General features: G+C 45.9%; 2 protein-coding genes across 4 annotated transcripts; one reads left to right on the plus strand and one right to left on the minus strand.

Moving 5' to 3' along the window:
* Positions 1–159: 159 nt before the first annotated feature.
* On the minus strand, positions 160–4,066 carry LOC131204175 (zinc finger protein 574-like). 2 transcript variants are annotated; one of them, XM_058195109.1, is made up of 2 exons: positions 3,894–4,066; positions 160–3,166 (listed from the first exon to the last, which is right to left on the minus strand). In XM_058195109.1, exon 2 carries the CDS (start codon positions 3,153–3,155, stop codon positions 582–584), a length of 2,574 nt encoding a protein of 857 aa, XP_058051092.1. In that variant the 5' UTR covers positions 3,156–3,166; positions 3,894–4,066; the 3' UTR covers positions 160–581. The 2 variants fall into 2 exon arrangements, with proteins under 2 accessions (XP_058051092.1, XP_058051093.1); XM_058195110.1 differs by having other exon boundaries at positions 3,766–4,066.
* Positions 4,067–4,528: 462 nt separating this feature from the next.
* Positions 4,529–15,428, plus strand: DEDD2 (death effector domain containing 2). Of its 2 annotated transcripts, none has more exons than XM_058195114.1 (6): positions 4,529–4,877; positions 5,945–6,590; positions 6,920–7,030; positions 7,455–7,586; positions 13,708–14,103; positions 14,580–15,428. In XM_058195114.1, exons 2-5 carry the CDS (start codon positions 6,116–6,118, stop codon positions 14,079–14,081), a joined length of 1,092 nt encoding a protein of 363 aa, XP_058051097.1. In that variant the 5' UTR covers positions 4,529–4,877; positions 5,945–6,115; the 3' UTR covers positions 14,082–14,103; positions 14,580–15,428. The 2 variants fall into 2 exon arrangements, with proteins under 2 accessions (XP_058051097.1, XP_058051096.1); XM_058195113.1 differs by having other exon boundaries at positions 4,529–4,827.
* Positions 15,429–16,640: the final 1,212 nt, after the last annotated feature.

Raw genomic sequence — 16,640 nt, forward strand, 5'->3', positions numbered from 1 at the left:
ATAAAATTACAACTTTGACTTAATAAGTGAATAACTTCCCCCCCCACACACACAAAAGCAAGCAAATAATTCAATAGCCAAACTATAGCGCAGCCTGTCCTAGATACTGTTATAGAGCTATTCCTTAGAATCTCAGATAATGAAACTGGGAGACCGTAATGGAATATAACACAATCTCTTTTAATTTACAATAAACACCTGGCTGTGGTCAAGGTGGCTGGCCCAACGCCAATCCACAGCACCCCACCCCACCCCACGACAAAAAAACAACTGTCCAGAGAAATTCTCAAAACAAGGTCCATAAATTGCAGCTTAGTTCCTCCATACGAAACTAAAACGGCTGATGAGCAACTTTTGGTGCTACAAGAAGCCTGCTGAAGGGTGTACGAAGAGAGGGTTGCTCTCCGTTTCCAGCTGGCATGTTAAGCCTTTTGTACACAGAAGAGTTAAAAGATGATTTAAAACCTCTGCACCAAGGCAAAAGCATGGACGCTGCCCTTGGTACGTGCCTTGTAACTCTAAATACAGAAAAAGATGGGAAGTTTCCCTTCCCTGGCATGGTTTCTACATTTCTGGGAAATTTACATCTCTAGATAGATCTCTATGGTCTCCATCACGGGAAGAGGCTCTGCACTCTCGATTATAGCAATTGTCTCCCCAAACTTGGTGCACATAATGGTTTGGGTGGACTGGCCAGAAGCTACGAGAGATTCCGAAGGCTGCACGGCATCCTGGCTATCAGCCAGCGCTGTGTGCGTCTTGCGGTGGCTCCGCAAGTTCGAGACGGTCTTGAAAGTCTTGGAGCAGAGGGGACAAGGGTGAGGTCGCTCCCCAGTGTGGATCCGTCTGTGCTCAGCCAGGTGCATGGACTGCACGAAGGCCTTGCCACACTCTGGACAACGATAGGGCCGCTCCCCGGTGTGCAGGCGTCGGTGTTCGCGAAGATGGGTGGCCTGTCGGAAAGCTTTGCCACAATCTGGGCAGAGGAAGGGCCGTTCGCCTGTGTGCGTGCGCTGGTGCAGCTGCAGCCCCGAGGCTGCCACGAATGTCTTGTTGCAGGTAGGGCACTTGTGAGGGCGTAGGCCAGCATGGCGCTGTTGATGTCGGCTCAGCCCGCTAGGGGTGGTGAAGGCTTTCCCACAGAGCGGGCAGTTGTACGGACGCTGCCCCGAATGAACCAGTTGGTGTAACGTCAGTTTGGCCAATGAGCCCATGTACTTGCCGCAAGACGTGCAGAGGTACGACTGCTGAGGGCTCCCCTGCTCGTCTTGCCTGGCACAACGGTGCTCCTGCAGCTTGGAGGCCACCACAAAAAGAGCGCCACAGTCTGGGCAGCGGTGAGGTTCGTGCCCAGAGTGGCTAAGCCGGTGCAGTTCAAGGAGACGATGGCGTGAAAAAGATTTGTCACAGTCCGGACAAGGGAAAGGCAAGCATCCTGTGTGTACCGTTCGATGCAAGGCTAACTGACGGGCTCGGAGAAAGGCAGCCCCGCAGTCATCACACGAGTGGGACCCGTCTCCGTTAGGTGCCATGTGCAAAAGGCGATGCTGGCGAAGATTAGAGGACTGAGTGAAGCGCTTGTCGCAGACCTGGCACTGGTAGGGCCGTTCTCCGGTGTGGGTTACATGGTGCCGGGCCAGGTTAGCCTGGGAAACAAACGTCTTGCCGCATTCGGAGCACTGGAACGGCCTCTCCCCCGTATGTGTCCGCAGGTGGTTCCGCACGTGCACCAGCTTCTTGAACTTTTTGCCACACGTGGGACATTTGTGCTTGCGCTCCAGCACGTGCACAACTCGCTTATGCCGCACCATCCGGATATGAGTGGAGAATGCCTTTCCACACTGAGGACACAGGAACCCCCCACTGGAGGCCTCGGCCAAGTTCCCTGGCGGAAGGGAGGAAGTGGTGGAGCCATTCACAAGTGCTTCCTCCTCGCCGGGCACTTGCTCAGCGGGCTGGCTGGATGCAGGTTCTCCTCCGACCACCCGTGCGGCTGGGATCCCACTCTTGCCAGCGTGCGTGCGTCGATGGTAAAGGAACTTGGTCATGTTGCTGAAAGTCTTGCCACAATGACAACGGTGCAAGGGGTTGGCCGTGTGGTTTTTGCGGTGCATAATTAAGGTCATCTCAGTGGAGAAGCCGAGCCCACAGTCCACGCAGAGGTAGAGCGCCTCGCCTTTATGGATGCGCATGTGTTGTTCAAGAGAGGCTGCCTTTTTGAAGATCTTGTTGCAATTTGGACACTCGTATGTGCCATCCACGTGCACCCGCTGGTGAGCCAATAACCGTTTGGCTGTTGTGAAGCCACGCTGGCATTCCCCACACAAAAATTCCTCGCTGCTCCCCACATGTTCCTGTTGGTGCTTTTGCAGCGTCTCCATTGTACCAAAGGCCTGCTTGCACTCAGTACAACAGAAAACCTGAGCTGGGGGAGGCACTGCTGTGGTTTCCTCAGAGCCTGGCACTGGGGATATGTAGGGGCTGGACGCCTCCTGGGTTGCCACTTCAGCTGGCTCCCCACTCTCTTTCTCGATTTCAGTAAAATGTTCACCCTGATGCTCCAGCAGCTCCTCTGGTGTTAAGAAAAGACAGGCACACTCTGAGCATTCGTAAGGATGCATGGGGGGAACTGACTGTGGTGACGGCGGATGTAGTTCCTCCAAAGCTGGGAGGCAAGAGATCTGGGGAGGCTGAGGATTGGATATTTGGGAAAGAGGGGAGGGAGGCAGCTGAGAAGGTAAAACTGATGGAGAAGAATTTGCTGGAGCCTCCTGTTTCTGGTGTGTCCGGCGGTGAGCTAGCCAGAGGCTCGTAGATGGAAAAAGTTCATTACATTCATTGCATTGGTAGCGGATCTGTCCAGTGGTGGCTGGGAGAGATGAAGGGCGGGTTGGTACTTCCCTGGGATGCACTTCCTGGTGCGCTAACAGTTCATCAGGTGACCACAAGACACACCCACACTCCAGGCACTGATAGCGGTTGTCTTGCTGGGATTCTGCATCGGCAACAGCGGTGGCGGCGGCAGTCTCACAGGACTCCCCTAAATGGCTCTGGTGGTGGAGCAGCACCGCCTCCAAAGTGTTGTAGAGAAGTCCGCACTCCGAACACATATATTGATGCTGGAAAAACACGGATGGAGCCAACTCTTCTGCCATTATGATTACACCTGAGGGGAAGGGGGAGGGAGGACAGAGGTTGTAGAGAGGAAGAAAGAAACCTTCATGAAAGCAACATTGCCCCCCCCCCCCAAAAAAAACCACCCCTTCAATCACAGGAAGAACACATTTACCCACAAAGGAACGGCCTTTTCAACCTAAAGAAAACGAATGGGACAGGATTTGCTAGAAAATGCTATTCCTTGAATAAAAAGAACCTAACTGTAGATTTAAAAAGTTCACTGTTGAAGATGCAACCCTGAAATCCTCTCTGCTGGGTGGGAGGAGGAGGAAGAGGAGGAAGAAGGGGGCCATGTATGCCACCCTGGGCTCTTTGCAGAGGAGGAACCACCAAGGAAATTGGAAACTTGTAAGCCGCCATCTGCAACCCGAGAAGGCCATTTTCAGCACTTCCATGGCCCAAAGACCCTTTTCCTCTTGGGCTTCCTTCTCCTGAACCAAGATCCTTCTGTCCTACTAACCCAGGACAGATTGGAGCTAAACCATAGTTTGATGTCGGCTTGTGGCAACCAACATCGGCCGCGGGGGAGGGGGGGAAGCATGGAGCACCCCGCATGCCTTAAATGTGCAGGTCAAAGGTCAACCTTGCCTGAGGGGAGAGCCTGACAGGGGCGCAGGGCTGGCCGGGCGGAGGGAGGGAGCGGTGTGGCTAGGAAGGGGAAGGCGGTTCCCTCGCGGGGGAGACGGCTCCGGCGGTGGTAGGAGCGCCGCACTCACCCGGCCCGTGGGCCGAACCCACCGCCGCGGCCACCAGCCGGCGTTCACCCGGGCTCTCTCGCGCTCTCTCTTCCCCTCTCTTGCCGCTCCCTCGTCACGCAGGCCCCGCTCGGCCTAGGCTGCACCGCGCCCTCTCATTGCCTCCCCCACAACCCCGAGGGAGCCAATCGGAGACCTCGATACTAGAGAGGCGGGTCTAGATACTAGAGGCGGAGGATTTCTGTGGCGTTCCAGCCCCGCCTTCAGGAGAGTTGAAGCTTGAAGAGAGTTTGGCCAATCAGCACCGCAGCCCGGAGGTGGAGATGGGCGGGCCTGGCCGCTCTTTAGCCCCGCCCCGTCACGAGGATGAAGACCTGCGCTTCGTTCCTCCCCCACCCCCCGCCCTCCTCCTACTCCACTCCTTCCTCTTTTGTGTGTCTGGGAATAGAGCCCCGCCTCCGCATAGAGACTCTTGAGGGCGCTTACGCAACCAGCGCCGTTTCCTTGACGACACTTTACGTAAACACTGCGTCGCCCTTACAGCATAAAGACGGCGGGCTCGCCTTTTTCGCCTCGGGTCAGTGACTCGCTTTCAGTTCAGCCCAAATTAGGTCGCGGGAGCGCCGACTCCGATTAGCGGGGGTGAGGGCGCGGCAGTTGTTATTGAATGACTAACCCCACCCCGCCTGTGAGTCACGGGGACAGTAGCGAGCTGCCACGTGAACAGGGGAAGGCGACGCAGGGAACGACATCGCTTAGTCCGCCGAGGGACGGCCTGGGCGCATGCGCGGGAGAGTCCGCCTCGACGCCTAGTTGGATGCGAGCGAGACACAAACAGCCTTGAAGCGCATGCGCGGCCAGGTGCCTGCCCGTGAGGAGCGCAGGCGCAGATGAGTCGAAGGTGCCAGAAAGATTGAAACGGTGTCGGTGGCGGCTGTGGGCGACGGGCGATTCGGTGAGGGGCCAATTTATTTCGTGCCGAAGTAGGGACGGTCAGGGAAAAAGGTGGGGAAGGACACCGGGATTTCAAGAGGAGGGAGTCGGGGGGCGCCGACAAACGGAGGAAAGCAAGGGAGGAGGCGGTAGTCGTGAGGTGTATTTTGAGGGGGTGGCCTACTGCCAGAAAAACAACGATGGGTGGGGGTGGGAGGCTGCGCGAGGATTAAAAGAAATGGAGGAGGAGCGAAATGTCAAAACCTGCCGCGGAGGAAAGAGGCGACGTGAGTGGGGGAGAGGAAAAACAGCGAGGGGAGGGCGCGGGAGGCTTGACTGGGTCGAGGAAGTGGGGAGGGATGTCAAAAACAGGTGAAATGAGCCGTGGGGGAGGGGCCTCGGACGGTTGTTCCGACGGGGAGACGACCGCCGCCCCTCCCCTTCTGTGGGCGGGGCTCTCCGTCCCTGCATGGGCGGAGTTTCGGGCTGCGGTGGGTGGGGGCGGCTGCGCCAAGCGGGGTTTGTCCACACCTCGGATGCTTGTGCTGCTGCTGGGGGCGGGGGGGGCGGGGCGGGGCGGGGAGGAGGGGCAGGGAAGGCCCGCGGCTGCCCTCGCGCGGCGTGTCCGTGCCTTGCAGGCTGTCGGAAAGGCGTCCGTCTGGTCGGCCATGAAACGGCATTTTGCCTTGTCCGAAGGACAGTTCGGGAAAGGGGTCGTCGCTGGCTTTTGTTGGGGGGAATCGAAAGCAGGACGGCCCCCTGACCCGTTTTTTCCACCTCCCACTTAGCCTCGTTAAAAGCCAGTTTGTGGTGGCTTAAAGAACTTGAGTCCGCAGTTCTTGTCTTGCCTGGTGAGGCAGCAAAACAGCTGGGTGTCTTTCATGTTAGTCACTCTCTCTTTCCTAAGGAAGGAGTTAATGGCAAGCCACTTCTGGAGGGGGAAAAAAGGGTGATCAAGAAAACGGAAAGGGCTTGTCCAAGGAGTCAACACTTGACTCAGAAGCACGTGCATGCAGGTGTACACACACTGCATCGTAGGCATGTAGTATTAATGACATAGATCTGTATGGCTATTGTCTTAATTGAGGCAACAGTGGCTGGTTTGATCTGTTCCAGTAACTCCCATTTCTTGTTTACAGATCCTTGCGTGGTGAAACTGGGAATCTGAAAGGCTTCAGATCAGTTTCTGTATTTTCTTGATTTAACTTGGCAGGAGAGCCTGGCAAGTTTTCCATCTGTTTTCAGAATACAGCATATCCATTCAGTCCTAGCTTGTAGTATTTAAAGCTTCCTGGGATTCGTGTTTTTACATGGCTGACATGAGAAGGCAACTTTTTGCCCACATTTGGGAAGAGGAAGAATGCCTTGAATATTATGGGATGGTTTCCCTGCATCAGATGTTTGAAGTCATTGGTTCTCAGCTCACAGAGAATGATGTGGAAGTGCTCTCGTTCCTTCTGGATGAGACACAGCCCTGGACTCATCCATTGGATCCAGCCCTTTGGACTGTGGCGGCAGCAGAAGAAGGTGGTTCTGAGCTTACCTCACCGGCATTAGAAAACTGGAAGAGGAAAAATCCGTGCCGGTGTAATTTGGGCAGGAACGACGGCAACCTTGAGGCAGTTGCAGAGAAATGGCAGCCAAAGAATGGTGTTCAACTGCTCCTGGAGTTGGAGAGGAGAGGCAAATGTGATGAAACCAACTTTGTGCATCTTTTACAGCTCCTGAGGGTGCTAACAAGGCATGATCTATTGCCATATGTTACCCTGAAAAGGCAGCGTACAGGTATTAGATTGGAGCAGTAAGAAAAATGTAACATTGTTGACTGAATCTCACAAAGTAACAAGTTTGTTTTCTTAGTGGATATTTAACTTAAGTCATTTCTACCTGTTTTGTAGCAGTTTTACTTACAGTAGGATAAATATTAAAAGGGGAAAATGGTTACTGAATTTCAGGCACTGAATAATTCCTTGCATATATTATTGTTTTGAATATTGTGATTATAAGAATATCAGCAGAACTGGAATCCAAGCTGATTTGACCAACTGGTGATGTTTCCTTGCAGAACTGTTCCAGTTGAAGTACTGCCTAACTTTCAAAACTTTTAATTCTAGTTTCTCCTGAGAGATACACCTATGGACCATCTGTTCTGTCAGCAGACCAACAAATGGACAACTGTCTGAATTCAGCCTCTTCAGAGCCTCGACATGATCAGTGGGAGACAGGTGTGTGAATTTGAAAATAGAATAATATTTGATTTGTTTTTTAACTGTGTAGATTACAGATGCTGAATTTTTATAAAAGTATTAATACGAAGCAATATAGTCCTGGGCCTAATCAAAGATCCATTTTAAACTAACATTTTTCAGATAACCAATTGCTATCTGGTGTTTGAAATTCGTGAATCATGGATCTAGAATGACAGATTTCTGTAATGTGAGATTTATTTCTAGCGAGCCCCATACTTCCTAGCACTGTTGTTAGCTAGTCGGTAATGAAACATCTGCAAGCAAACAACCAAGCTCGGAGAGCACCAAGGATCTCACAGTTCAATCCTGAGCTACAGAAATTCTCTTCTGTATTTTGCTACGCTAATGGGGAGCACCATAAAGACTTGTATCATTTCCCCCCCCCCCTTTATTTCTCTAGGCTCCAATTCGAGCAAAAGGAAACGAGTAAGCAGAGGTCGATCTAAGGCTACTCCTCTTTGTAGACGGCGGGGAGCTAAAGCGTCTTCTGCTCCAAAGCAGGAGGTTCCAGCTCCCACCAAAGTGACTTGTGGTAGGTGTCTGCCTGGCATGCGCTGTGTTCTTGGGATGCATTTGATCTGGATTTTTTTATTTATTTATTTATTTTGAAAACCCATGAAACCACTCTAAAACACATTAGCAATCTTGGTTTCAATTAAGGGTCATTTGTTCTATTTCTCTCTCTCTTTTGACTAGAATCACAAGGGAGGAGAGTTGGTTGGGGGAGAAAAAAGAGATACAGTAGCCGAATTTACAGAGGCTGTCTTGTGAAGGTAGCCTGAGGTTTGGCTTACAATATTAAGTGCAGTTTAAACCTGATATTAAGACTTGGTTCCACTAAACGAGAATAGGAGTTTTTGGCCCCTCCTTGAGAGAGTGTGGGAAGTCTCCAACCCACTTCACAGAATTTGTCTTCAGTTCCCTGTGTAATTTGGTAATGGACAACTATTTTTTCAATGCTATCAAAAATTTATGCTCAAAATATATACCCCAGTTTCATACAAAATTTTCTTGGGCATCTTGCGTAACAACAAATTTTATGAATGCCTTCCAACTTGGATATCCATAACATCAGCTTTGGGGAGACTTATTTCAGTACACTGAAGTGTTTCATATGCTGGTCTTGAGAGTATCTTAATGACTTTGATGATCTCTCTGTTGAGCTGGAGAAATGCAAGATAATCTGGGCGGTTTACTATTATTTTTAATAATTTCAGATGAAAAAAAATTCTGATGAAAGCATTCATTCCAAATAAAAAACTTCTGGGCTCAGAATGAAAAGATTTAAAAGGCCTTTTTTACATTTAGATAAATAACAAAAAGTGGAGGATAAACCAAGTTTCTCTTGAAGCTAGTGTTTTTTTTCCCTACTAAGTCATCAGGAAAATAATCATTCCGACAAGGAGTTCATACATACCACAAGCTCATTCTTTGTGGGATGGTAGTAATAAAACTCATGAGTAATAGAGCCATGCTATTTTGATTGGAGACATCGTTGAATATGTTCGCCAAGTAAATAGCTATTGAATTCTTTGGAATTACTTGCCAATCCTTTTATCAAAGGCCAACACTTGATTTGAGCTATTATTGAATAGCTCTGTTGGTGCTGCTTCGTTTCTTCTGATTTTCTAAGAAGTTTATCCTCCTGCCTTGGTTGGCAATAGTCATCTGTTGACTTATACTCTGACATCAGCAGTACATATCTAAATTGTAAACTAAAATACAGATGAATTAACAGTCAGATTTCTGTCTTGGTTTCCAGCTCTGTGTAAGTGCCTGTCTCTAAGACCAGCATATTTTATCTTCTTTGAATAATTTAAGGTTGTCTCAGATACTATATGTCTTTCTTACTAGCTAAGGACTCTGCATAAGAAAACTGTGAAATCTGCAGGTGGACCGTTGTCTGTGACAAACCACATAATGTGTTTACAGTTTCCTTATCTGGAAGTGTGTTCCCCCTGCCTAGTTTGTAGCACCCTCACTCAGCCAGTGGGGTACCCAGGGCTGGCAGATGATCCCTGCAGAACTCTCTTGTGCTATTGTGTTTGTGTCAGTGCAATGCAAATGAAACAAAAGCGAATGCACAAAAACACTTGTCTTACCATCTGACCAATTTACAGGCCATGGGTTCTAATGAAGAACGTTCAAAAATAATACAGTGAGTCTCAAAACTGCAACTTCAAGGTGCAGCTAAGGCTACTGCCGGGTAGGTGCAAGGATCAAACTGTAAGCTCCATTCAACATCTAGACTGTTACCTGTATTCTTTGTAACATTACCTTGCTTCATTGAGGCAGAATTTAAGATTCATAGGCAGCTGCTTCTGAAATGAGCTCTGCTATATTATTAGCTTTCTGAGTTGCAAAACTAAACCTGGGAGTCTCCCTTTCTGGTGTGCTATAGTGCTGTAGGCTATCTCAGTTTGAAAGAGCAATACCGTAATGAAGGAAAATCCATGCAAACTCCCGAATGAACATTTTTTTTTGTTGCTGCTTGATTTCTGCCAATTCTTTCTCAATCCACCATTTAAATTCCAGGTTACTAAGCAAAAGTTGATGATAAAGAGACTCTGTCTCACTTGTGCACTCTCCTCACAGAATGGTCTCGCAAAGGTAAATGAATCCATGCACCCGAATTTCCACCAGTACTTTGTGAAAAGCAAATTTGTATTTTATGATATCTGCTGAGTTACTATTTCTAGAAAGAAAAAAAAAGGTTTGCCCATCCTGCATGCCAGCCTCTCAGACAGCTGCTTCATAAAGACATGTTGATTGTTTTGAATGCCCATAGGGGACAGGGCTGCGCTGTCAGCTCCTGGGTTTATGATGCTGGTTAGAGCTACTCCAGACTGGCACTGTGGGGGCCTTGTGCCCCAAACCTCCAGCAGGGCCTGATTGCAAAGGTCAGCAACTCTGGCAATTTTATGACCTGTGGTTCCAGAATTCTTTCAGAATTCTGTGCTTCCAGAATTCCTGAGTCAGCCATGCTGGCTCAGGAATTCTGGGAGGTGAAGTCCATAGGGCATAAAGTTGCTATAGTTGCCAACCCCTAATGTGATGGAAACAGGCTGGGATAGTATAGCTGTGAGGGATTTGCTCTTTGGGAGTTGCCATTCTTTGATGTGTCAGTTCATCGAAGGCCTCCCTATCAACTGATCTTAATTTTGCATATAATCACTGCTGCAGATATCAGACCATTATAACTGCTACGGGATTCTTGGGGGTTCCTTTTTTATCCCTTTGATTGGGGTGGAAATGCCCTTAAATTCTTCACATCAGTTTGCTTGGACAGTTCCTTCTGGTTAGACAACATTTATTATTGGTATATGCATTCATAATTGTTGATATTCCTGAAATTGTTCATTTTTGTCACTAGTTAGTATTTCCCAGTTCCAGTAAATATAATAATAATGATTTGTGTGTCACTTTGTCCTCAATAATAATAATAAAAACCCCACAGGTAATCCTCAACTTACAATTATTTGCTTAGTAACTTTCAGCAGCACTGAAAAAGTGACTTAAAATCAGTCCCTGCACTGCATTGCCATGGTCACGTGATCAGAATTCAGGCACTTGGCAACTAACATATATTTATGACGGTTGCAAGCATCCCAGGATCATGTGATCACCCTTTGCAATCTTCCTTGCGACTTCCAATAAGCAAGGCCAATGAGGGGGATTCTGGGTTTGCTTAACAACCGCATGATTCTTTTAACAAGTTCAGTGATTCACTTCAACAACCATGGTGAAGAGTTTGTAAAACTGGGCACAACTCACTTTAACAGCCACCTTGCCGAGCAACAGAAATTCCGCCCCCCATTTGTGGTTGCAAGTCGAGGACTACCTGTTAACGACCTTGTGGAGAAATTTCAGTTTGGTATCTGCAGCAGTCCATGTTAGAAGTTAGCTTAGGTTCTTTACGCCATTTTTTTGTGTTCTTTTGCAATATTGAATCTCAGAATGATTTCTTGATGTTACCATGTGCTAAAAGTCTTGAACCATGTTTCTCTCGGTCCACAGTTGAAATCCATCCCTGGAAAAGCATAAGTATTGGCCCAGGCAAGCGGGCCAAGTACCAGACACTGGTAAAAATACCCAAACAAGTTTAAAAGCAAAAACTAAGTGTGTCCCACTTGATTATTTCACCTGCCTCTTCAACGCTTCTTCTATGTTAGAAGCGAAACCTGCAACTGGACCCTGCAGCACTCTTATGCAAGCTGTGAGGGACACAGCCTTGGACTTTGGGACTTGTGGCCTTCAGCACAGTGGAGGCCTTTTTCTGTGGTTTCATTGTCTGTAATGGTTTTTGTTGGCCTGTAAATATTTTAAGTTTTTGTTTTGGGCAGTGGGCGGCATAATATATAATTATTAATTTATTATAAATAAATAAATAAAATAAAGATATCTGATTCAGGATGGTCTGTAGGTCCCAACGTGTCTCGGAAACTGAGAATTTAAAGTTCTCTGGTTCTTGTTGGTCACCTGATCTTGGTTTGTAATCTTTTAATAGTGTTGAACACACACTAACGGGGGTTGCATGGATACAGAGGTGACAGGCCTCCTTCTCTGAAACCATCCTACTTGAGTGATAATGGACCTGAAGGTTTTTCCTTCGTTCTTGCTGCTGTGACTCAAACTTGGGAAAAAGACATTGGCAGAAGCCTCTGTGCAGTATCTGGCTCAGAAACAAGTTTTTCAAGTTTGTCCTTACTTCTACATAATAGCCACAGTGGGATTATTTCACTGGGACCGGGGCCTGGAAATGATTGGGTGGGTGGGCATGGTAGTGTTTGTGCTGCCTCAGCTGGTGTTTTTGCCCATGACTTTTAGTATTTAATTCAGTGCAGCTGTTCAGAGCTTGCATTACTGCTGGCTGTGGAAAATGGTGGAACTAATTCCCATAGTCTAGGAGTCATTTATGCAGAAGACTTTTCCCACATAGCCAGAGCCTGTAATTTGATGTGCCTCCTGCCTGTTTTGGAAATAAAAGCTGGGATTCTTTCATACGGTCTTAATTCTCACTGTGTCCTGGGGAGGAAAGAAAGCGGCTAAATCCATTCAAGGGCAATGTAACTGTGATTCAAGGATTGCCAGTATGTTAACGCCAACTCTGACAGCTGCCTCATGAAGTACTCCAGAAGGTTGTTGATATTAGAAACTGGGTGAACTGTTCTGATGAAATCATGTGCCAAATCATGGATGCAAAAAGTCTGTATTTTAAGCTATGTATAGTGCAAAGGGGGATTTTCAACTGATATGTATCTAGTCAGCAATTGGGTGGGAACCTGTATTTGAAACCCCAAAATGTTTTTCAGTGGCCCAGCAGCTGAAGTCCTTTAAGGCGAGTGGGTGTTGAGTGTATGGACTAGCAACCTTCTGGTACAATGATCATAAATGTGGGTGGAAAGGAACTGTTTCCAGTAGAAGCTCATGCAGGTCTTTAAACATGTGTTTAAATTTTGCTGCTTCCTGGCTGTCTGCCATTGAATTAAAAATGAATCAATGCTACGGGCCACTGTTAAATGCAGTTTGTTGCACAGCTTTGCTGTTGCCCATCTGGGGTGGGGGGTGGGGGGAGAAGGATTCTGAAGGTCCTGCTGCTTGAGGGCTCTCAGCTACTGAAAAGCTTCTTGTAGCTTGGTGGTGTGGGTGGGTTTGGGCTCCAAGCCGTGCAAAGTTACTGGAAAAGGGCTGTGACTGCACTTTGAGTTAATGCTTCTACAGGTGATGACCACAAGACACAGAGAAATTAAAGCTGACGGCCTTGTTGAGCGTATGTAATGCACCACCTGCCTCATTTTTCTTAAACGTATCTTACTCTGTATTCGTTCCATTTATCCCTCCCTTTTGAACCTTTTAACATGTTCAGCTACAATGCTGACAATAACATTGGGGGTGACTGAACAAAACAGACCTGTTCTTTTCCTTCCATAGTCCATAGTTAGAGCTGAACTTTGCTAATCAGTGAGGCATCTGCACCACAGTAGTAAACCTGCCTAGCAGCATGTCAGTATGTTCAGAATATAAACAACAAGGCTGTGTGCAGAATAGGTCGCTTGTTTTAAGTTCAGACTCTTTTCAAATCCAGCCAATAGATCAGGTTGATCTTGCCTTACATTCCATTAATTCATGTTGTTTTAGATGTATAAGTTAACTTCCATTAACTGAAAACTATGTATATCATATTAAGACCCATGTTGACGGCTGATAGCAGGCATAGATGGTTATGGTGGAGGATATGCTACACTAAGGGATTTGTTCTTTTGCTCCTCTGGATAGAAATTGAGGCTGGATGTGTATTCATATTTAATTTCAAATAGGGAGGTGTTGCAGGCTGAATATGGAGGCTAACAGATAAGTATAAATGAAGTTCAGCTCTAACTTTGTGCCAAAGGAACACCTAAAAATTAGTGGAAATGCCCCTTGCTGAGCCTGACTCTTTCAGGTCCCTGAATTTTGGGGGAATCCTGAATGGGTTTGAGCTTCAGTTGGGTTGGTCTTTATGCTCAGGACTATTGAGAGCCTGACCCTAGAATACCGCTGCATGACTGTGTGTTTGTCTTCTTGCTCTGTTTATGACCAACAGCTCTAATGGCCCTCTTTTTCTTTCTTCCCCCTCCTTCTCTTTCTCTCTCTCTTTCGTGTGTTCCTCTCAGACATTCGGCTTCGTGTTCGGGCAGAATATTGTCAACATGAGCCTGTCTTGCGTCAGAATGTGATGTCCAATAAGCAGAACCATTTGGAGCGTCAGTTTGATGTGTTTGGGCAGTCGAACACTATCCTGAAATCCCGTGACCTGGGCTCGATCATCTGCGACATCAAGTTCTCAGAGCTCTCTTACCTGGATGCCTTTTGGAGTGACTATATGAACGGCTCACTGCTCGAGGCATTGAAAGGCGTCTTCATCACAGACTCTCTCAAAGAAGCTGTGGGCCAGGAAGCTATTCGGCTGCTAGTCAACGTGGATGAAGATGATTACGAGGAGGGTCGGCGTTTGTTACTGGAAAATTTTAGTCCCCAGATGTGGTAACGGCAACAGCTAGGTGACATAGGTATGTTCCTTCCAAACTAGCTGGTTACAGCATCCCCATGGTCACATGATCAAAATTTGAGCGCTTGGCAACTAGTATGTATTTGCAACAGTTGGCTCGTGAGGTCATGTGACCGCTATTTGTGACCTTCCCAGGGGGCTTCTTGCAAGCCAAGCCAGTAGGGGAGGCTGGATTTGCTTAACGACTGCATGATTCGCTTAACAAAAAAGATAATAAAACTGGGCACAACTCATTTCATGACTGTCTTGCTTAGCAATGAAAATTCTGCTCCCAATTATATTCATAAGTCGAGGGCTACCTGTAGCACAAGATAAAACTAAATAGCGCTAGAAAAATAGACAGCAGCATATCTAGATCCCAGAGATGTCTTGAGATAAAGACTGTCTCCCCAAGAAATATAGTGAACACTGCTGGCAAACAAGCTAAATACCAAGTTAGACCTCTGCTTTAACTTTCTGCTTTCTCTTTTTTTATAGGGTACTTCCATTTTTACTACTTGATTATTGTTGGATATAGACTTCAGGGAAACCAAAAAAAAAAAAAAAAAGACTTTATAAAATCATCATTCCGTCATGCGACAGGGCTGGATCTTGGCAGCGACGGGATTCCCAGGAATCAGTTGTGCCACAGAAGCATTGAAAGAACAAGCCAAGAATGATCTCGATGGACATTAGATGTAGCAGAACATGAACAAAGGCAATAATGCAGCCTGGATTCCTCTCATTTTGAGCATAAAGGAAAATCTTTGTGAGAGATAATTTATCTGCTAATGAAGCCTTGAAGGGCCTTGACACACTTTCAGCCTGACTTGTGTATGTCATGCTTGCTACCTGTACTTGTCATTTTTGTGTGTGCTCTTGCAACACTGGAGAGTAATTTTACAAAGTAGCAGGTACACTTGGTCAAAAGATGGCAGCAGAGCAGAATGCTTTAAACTATTTTTTCTTGGAAGAAAAACCTTACACTCTCAAAGATGGTGCTGGGGTAGATTTCTTCCCTTTTATGAAAAAAATGCAACCTAGCCCCATATTATGAGGGTTGATCATAAGGGTGTGGAAGCTTGAGTCACTTTTCTAAGGACACTTTTCAGTTCTGTGGTTCTTTGTATATACTATAAATAATAGACTTTAAAAATATGAAAAGGTTTGGATTGTATTTCTGGGTTAAGGAAGCTGCTAAATTGCAGTTGGAAGAGCCAGAAATATGTAATTTAAAAATTGTATTTTTTTTTACCAAAAAAAATCCAAACAAAAACCACTTTTGGACAAAATTCTTAATGTACTGTATTTGCAAGTGACAATGTTAATAAAGAAGATAATTTGCAACTGCTTTTAATTCCTAACAAGAACAGAGCTGGCCTACAGGCATAAAGTCCAGCCTTTCATACCTACATTCCTGTAATTTTTCATGTGTTCTAAAATAGCACCAGGACGAATTAGTCTTTAGAATATGTTAAAAGATGCTGCTGAATATTTGCTGGTCAGAGAAGATGGGCCTAAACCATACCTGTGAAAACTGGAGTAGAAGTCTTTTAATGGAACCTGAGTAATGGAAAGGCGTGATCCGAACTAGTAGGTGCTCCATGTCTTTCCCCTTGATTTTAGGTTGTACCTTCAGTACATGAAATACATTAATATCAGAGATGGTGAGAGTTGGAAACACGGTCCAAAAGCATCTTGACACATACACTACATCCTCTTCCCAATCCCACGTCAAGCCACACAAAGTTGTTGGTAAATACAATTTTACTACCAAACCTTTGCAGATGTAGGTATTTGCTTGCTTGCTTTTTTTTATTTTTTTTTTATTTTTATTTGCAGTTTTCACATCGTACATATTTTTGGATAGTGTATTGACTGGGTCAAGTCTTTTTTAAACAACACTAACAATAGTAATACAGATAAGTATTTGTAAGCCTAATCTTCCAACTAACAATACTATTCTCTTCATAATCCTTTATCATTTTTCCCATTAATTCATTTAAACATCGATAACATTTCTTTGTTTCTATGTCTTTGATAACGTTTCTTCTTCTGTTTCCCCCAAAATAAGACATCCCCTGATAATAAGCCCAATTGGGCTTTTGAGTGCATGGCAATAAGACCAAGCCCTTATTTCGGGGTTCAAAAAAATATAAGACGGTCTTATTTTCAGGGAAACAGGGTATTATTTAATATTTTAAAAATTACTCATTCCACCATAACTTCAATATTCCAAATATTACTAATAACGCCAAATGTTAACAATATTTAATCAATTTTGGGAATGTATCTCAAAATCCTCACAGTTTCTAATCCTTAATATTTCAAATTTGCAATATACTTTAACACACTATTAATAATACAATTAAATTGCCTAATCCTTAATTTCCATCTATTAGTTATAATTGTATTATCTATTAATATATATACTACTATTTCCCCTATTTGTATTTCCCCATTTTATTAATATATTTTCACATTATCCATCATCTCTTAATCTTTTTACAATTCCATCATCTGTTGAATTTTTAGTCAGCCTTTTATCTCTCTCTCTTG

Source organism: Ahaetulla prasina, chromosome 10, assembly GCF_028640845.1.
Source record: "Ahaetulla prasina isolate Xishuangbanna chromosome 10, ASM2864084v1, whole genome shotgun sequence".
In the NCBI taxonomy this organism is placed as follows: domain Eukaryota; kingdom Metazoa; phylum Chordata; class Lepidosauria; order Squamata; family Colubridae; genus Ahaetulla; species Ahaetulla prasina.

What these genes read in the sequence shown, in the direction of transcription:
- LOC131204175 (XM_058195109.1), bottom strand. Translation starts at nt 3,155, where the DNA reads ATGGCAGAAGAGTTGGCTCCATCCGTGTTTTTCCAGCATCAATATATG.
- DEDD2 (XM_058195114.1), top strand. Translation starts at nt 6,116, where the DNA reads ATGGCTGACATGAGAAGGCAACTTTTTGCCCACATTTGGGAAGAGGAA. An exon ending in CCTGAAAAGGCAGCGTACAG is followed by an intron (nt 6,591 to 6,919) that starts GTATTAGATTGG and finishes TTTTAATTCTAG; the next exon opens with TTTCTCCTGAGAGATACACC. An exon ending in ACATGATCAGTGGGAGACAG is followed by an intron (nt 7,031 to 7,454) that starts GTGTGTGAATTT and finishes TTATTTCTCTAG; the next exon opens with GCTCCAATTCGAGCAAAAGG.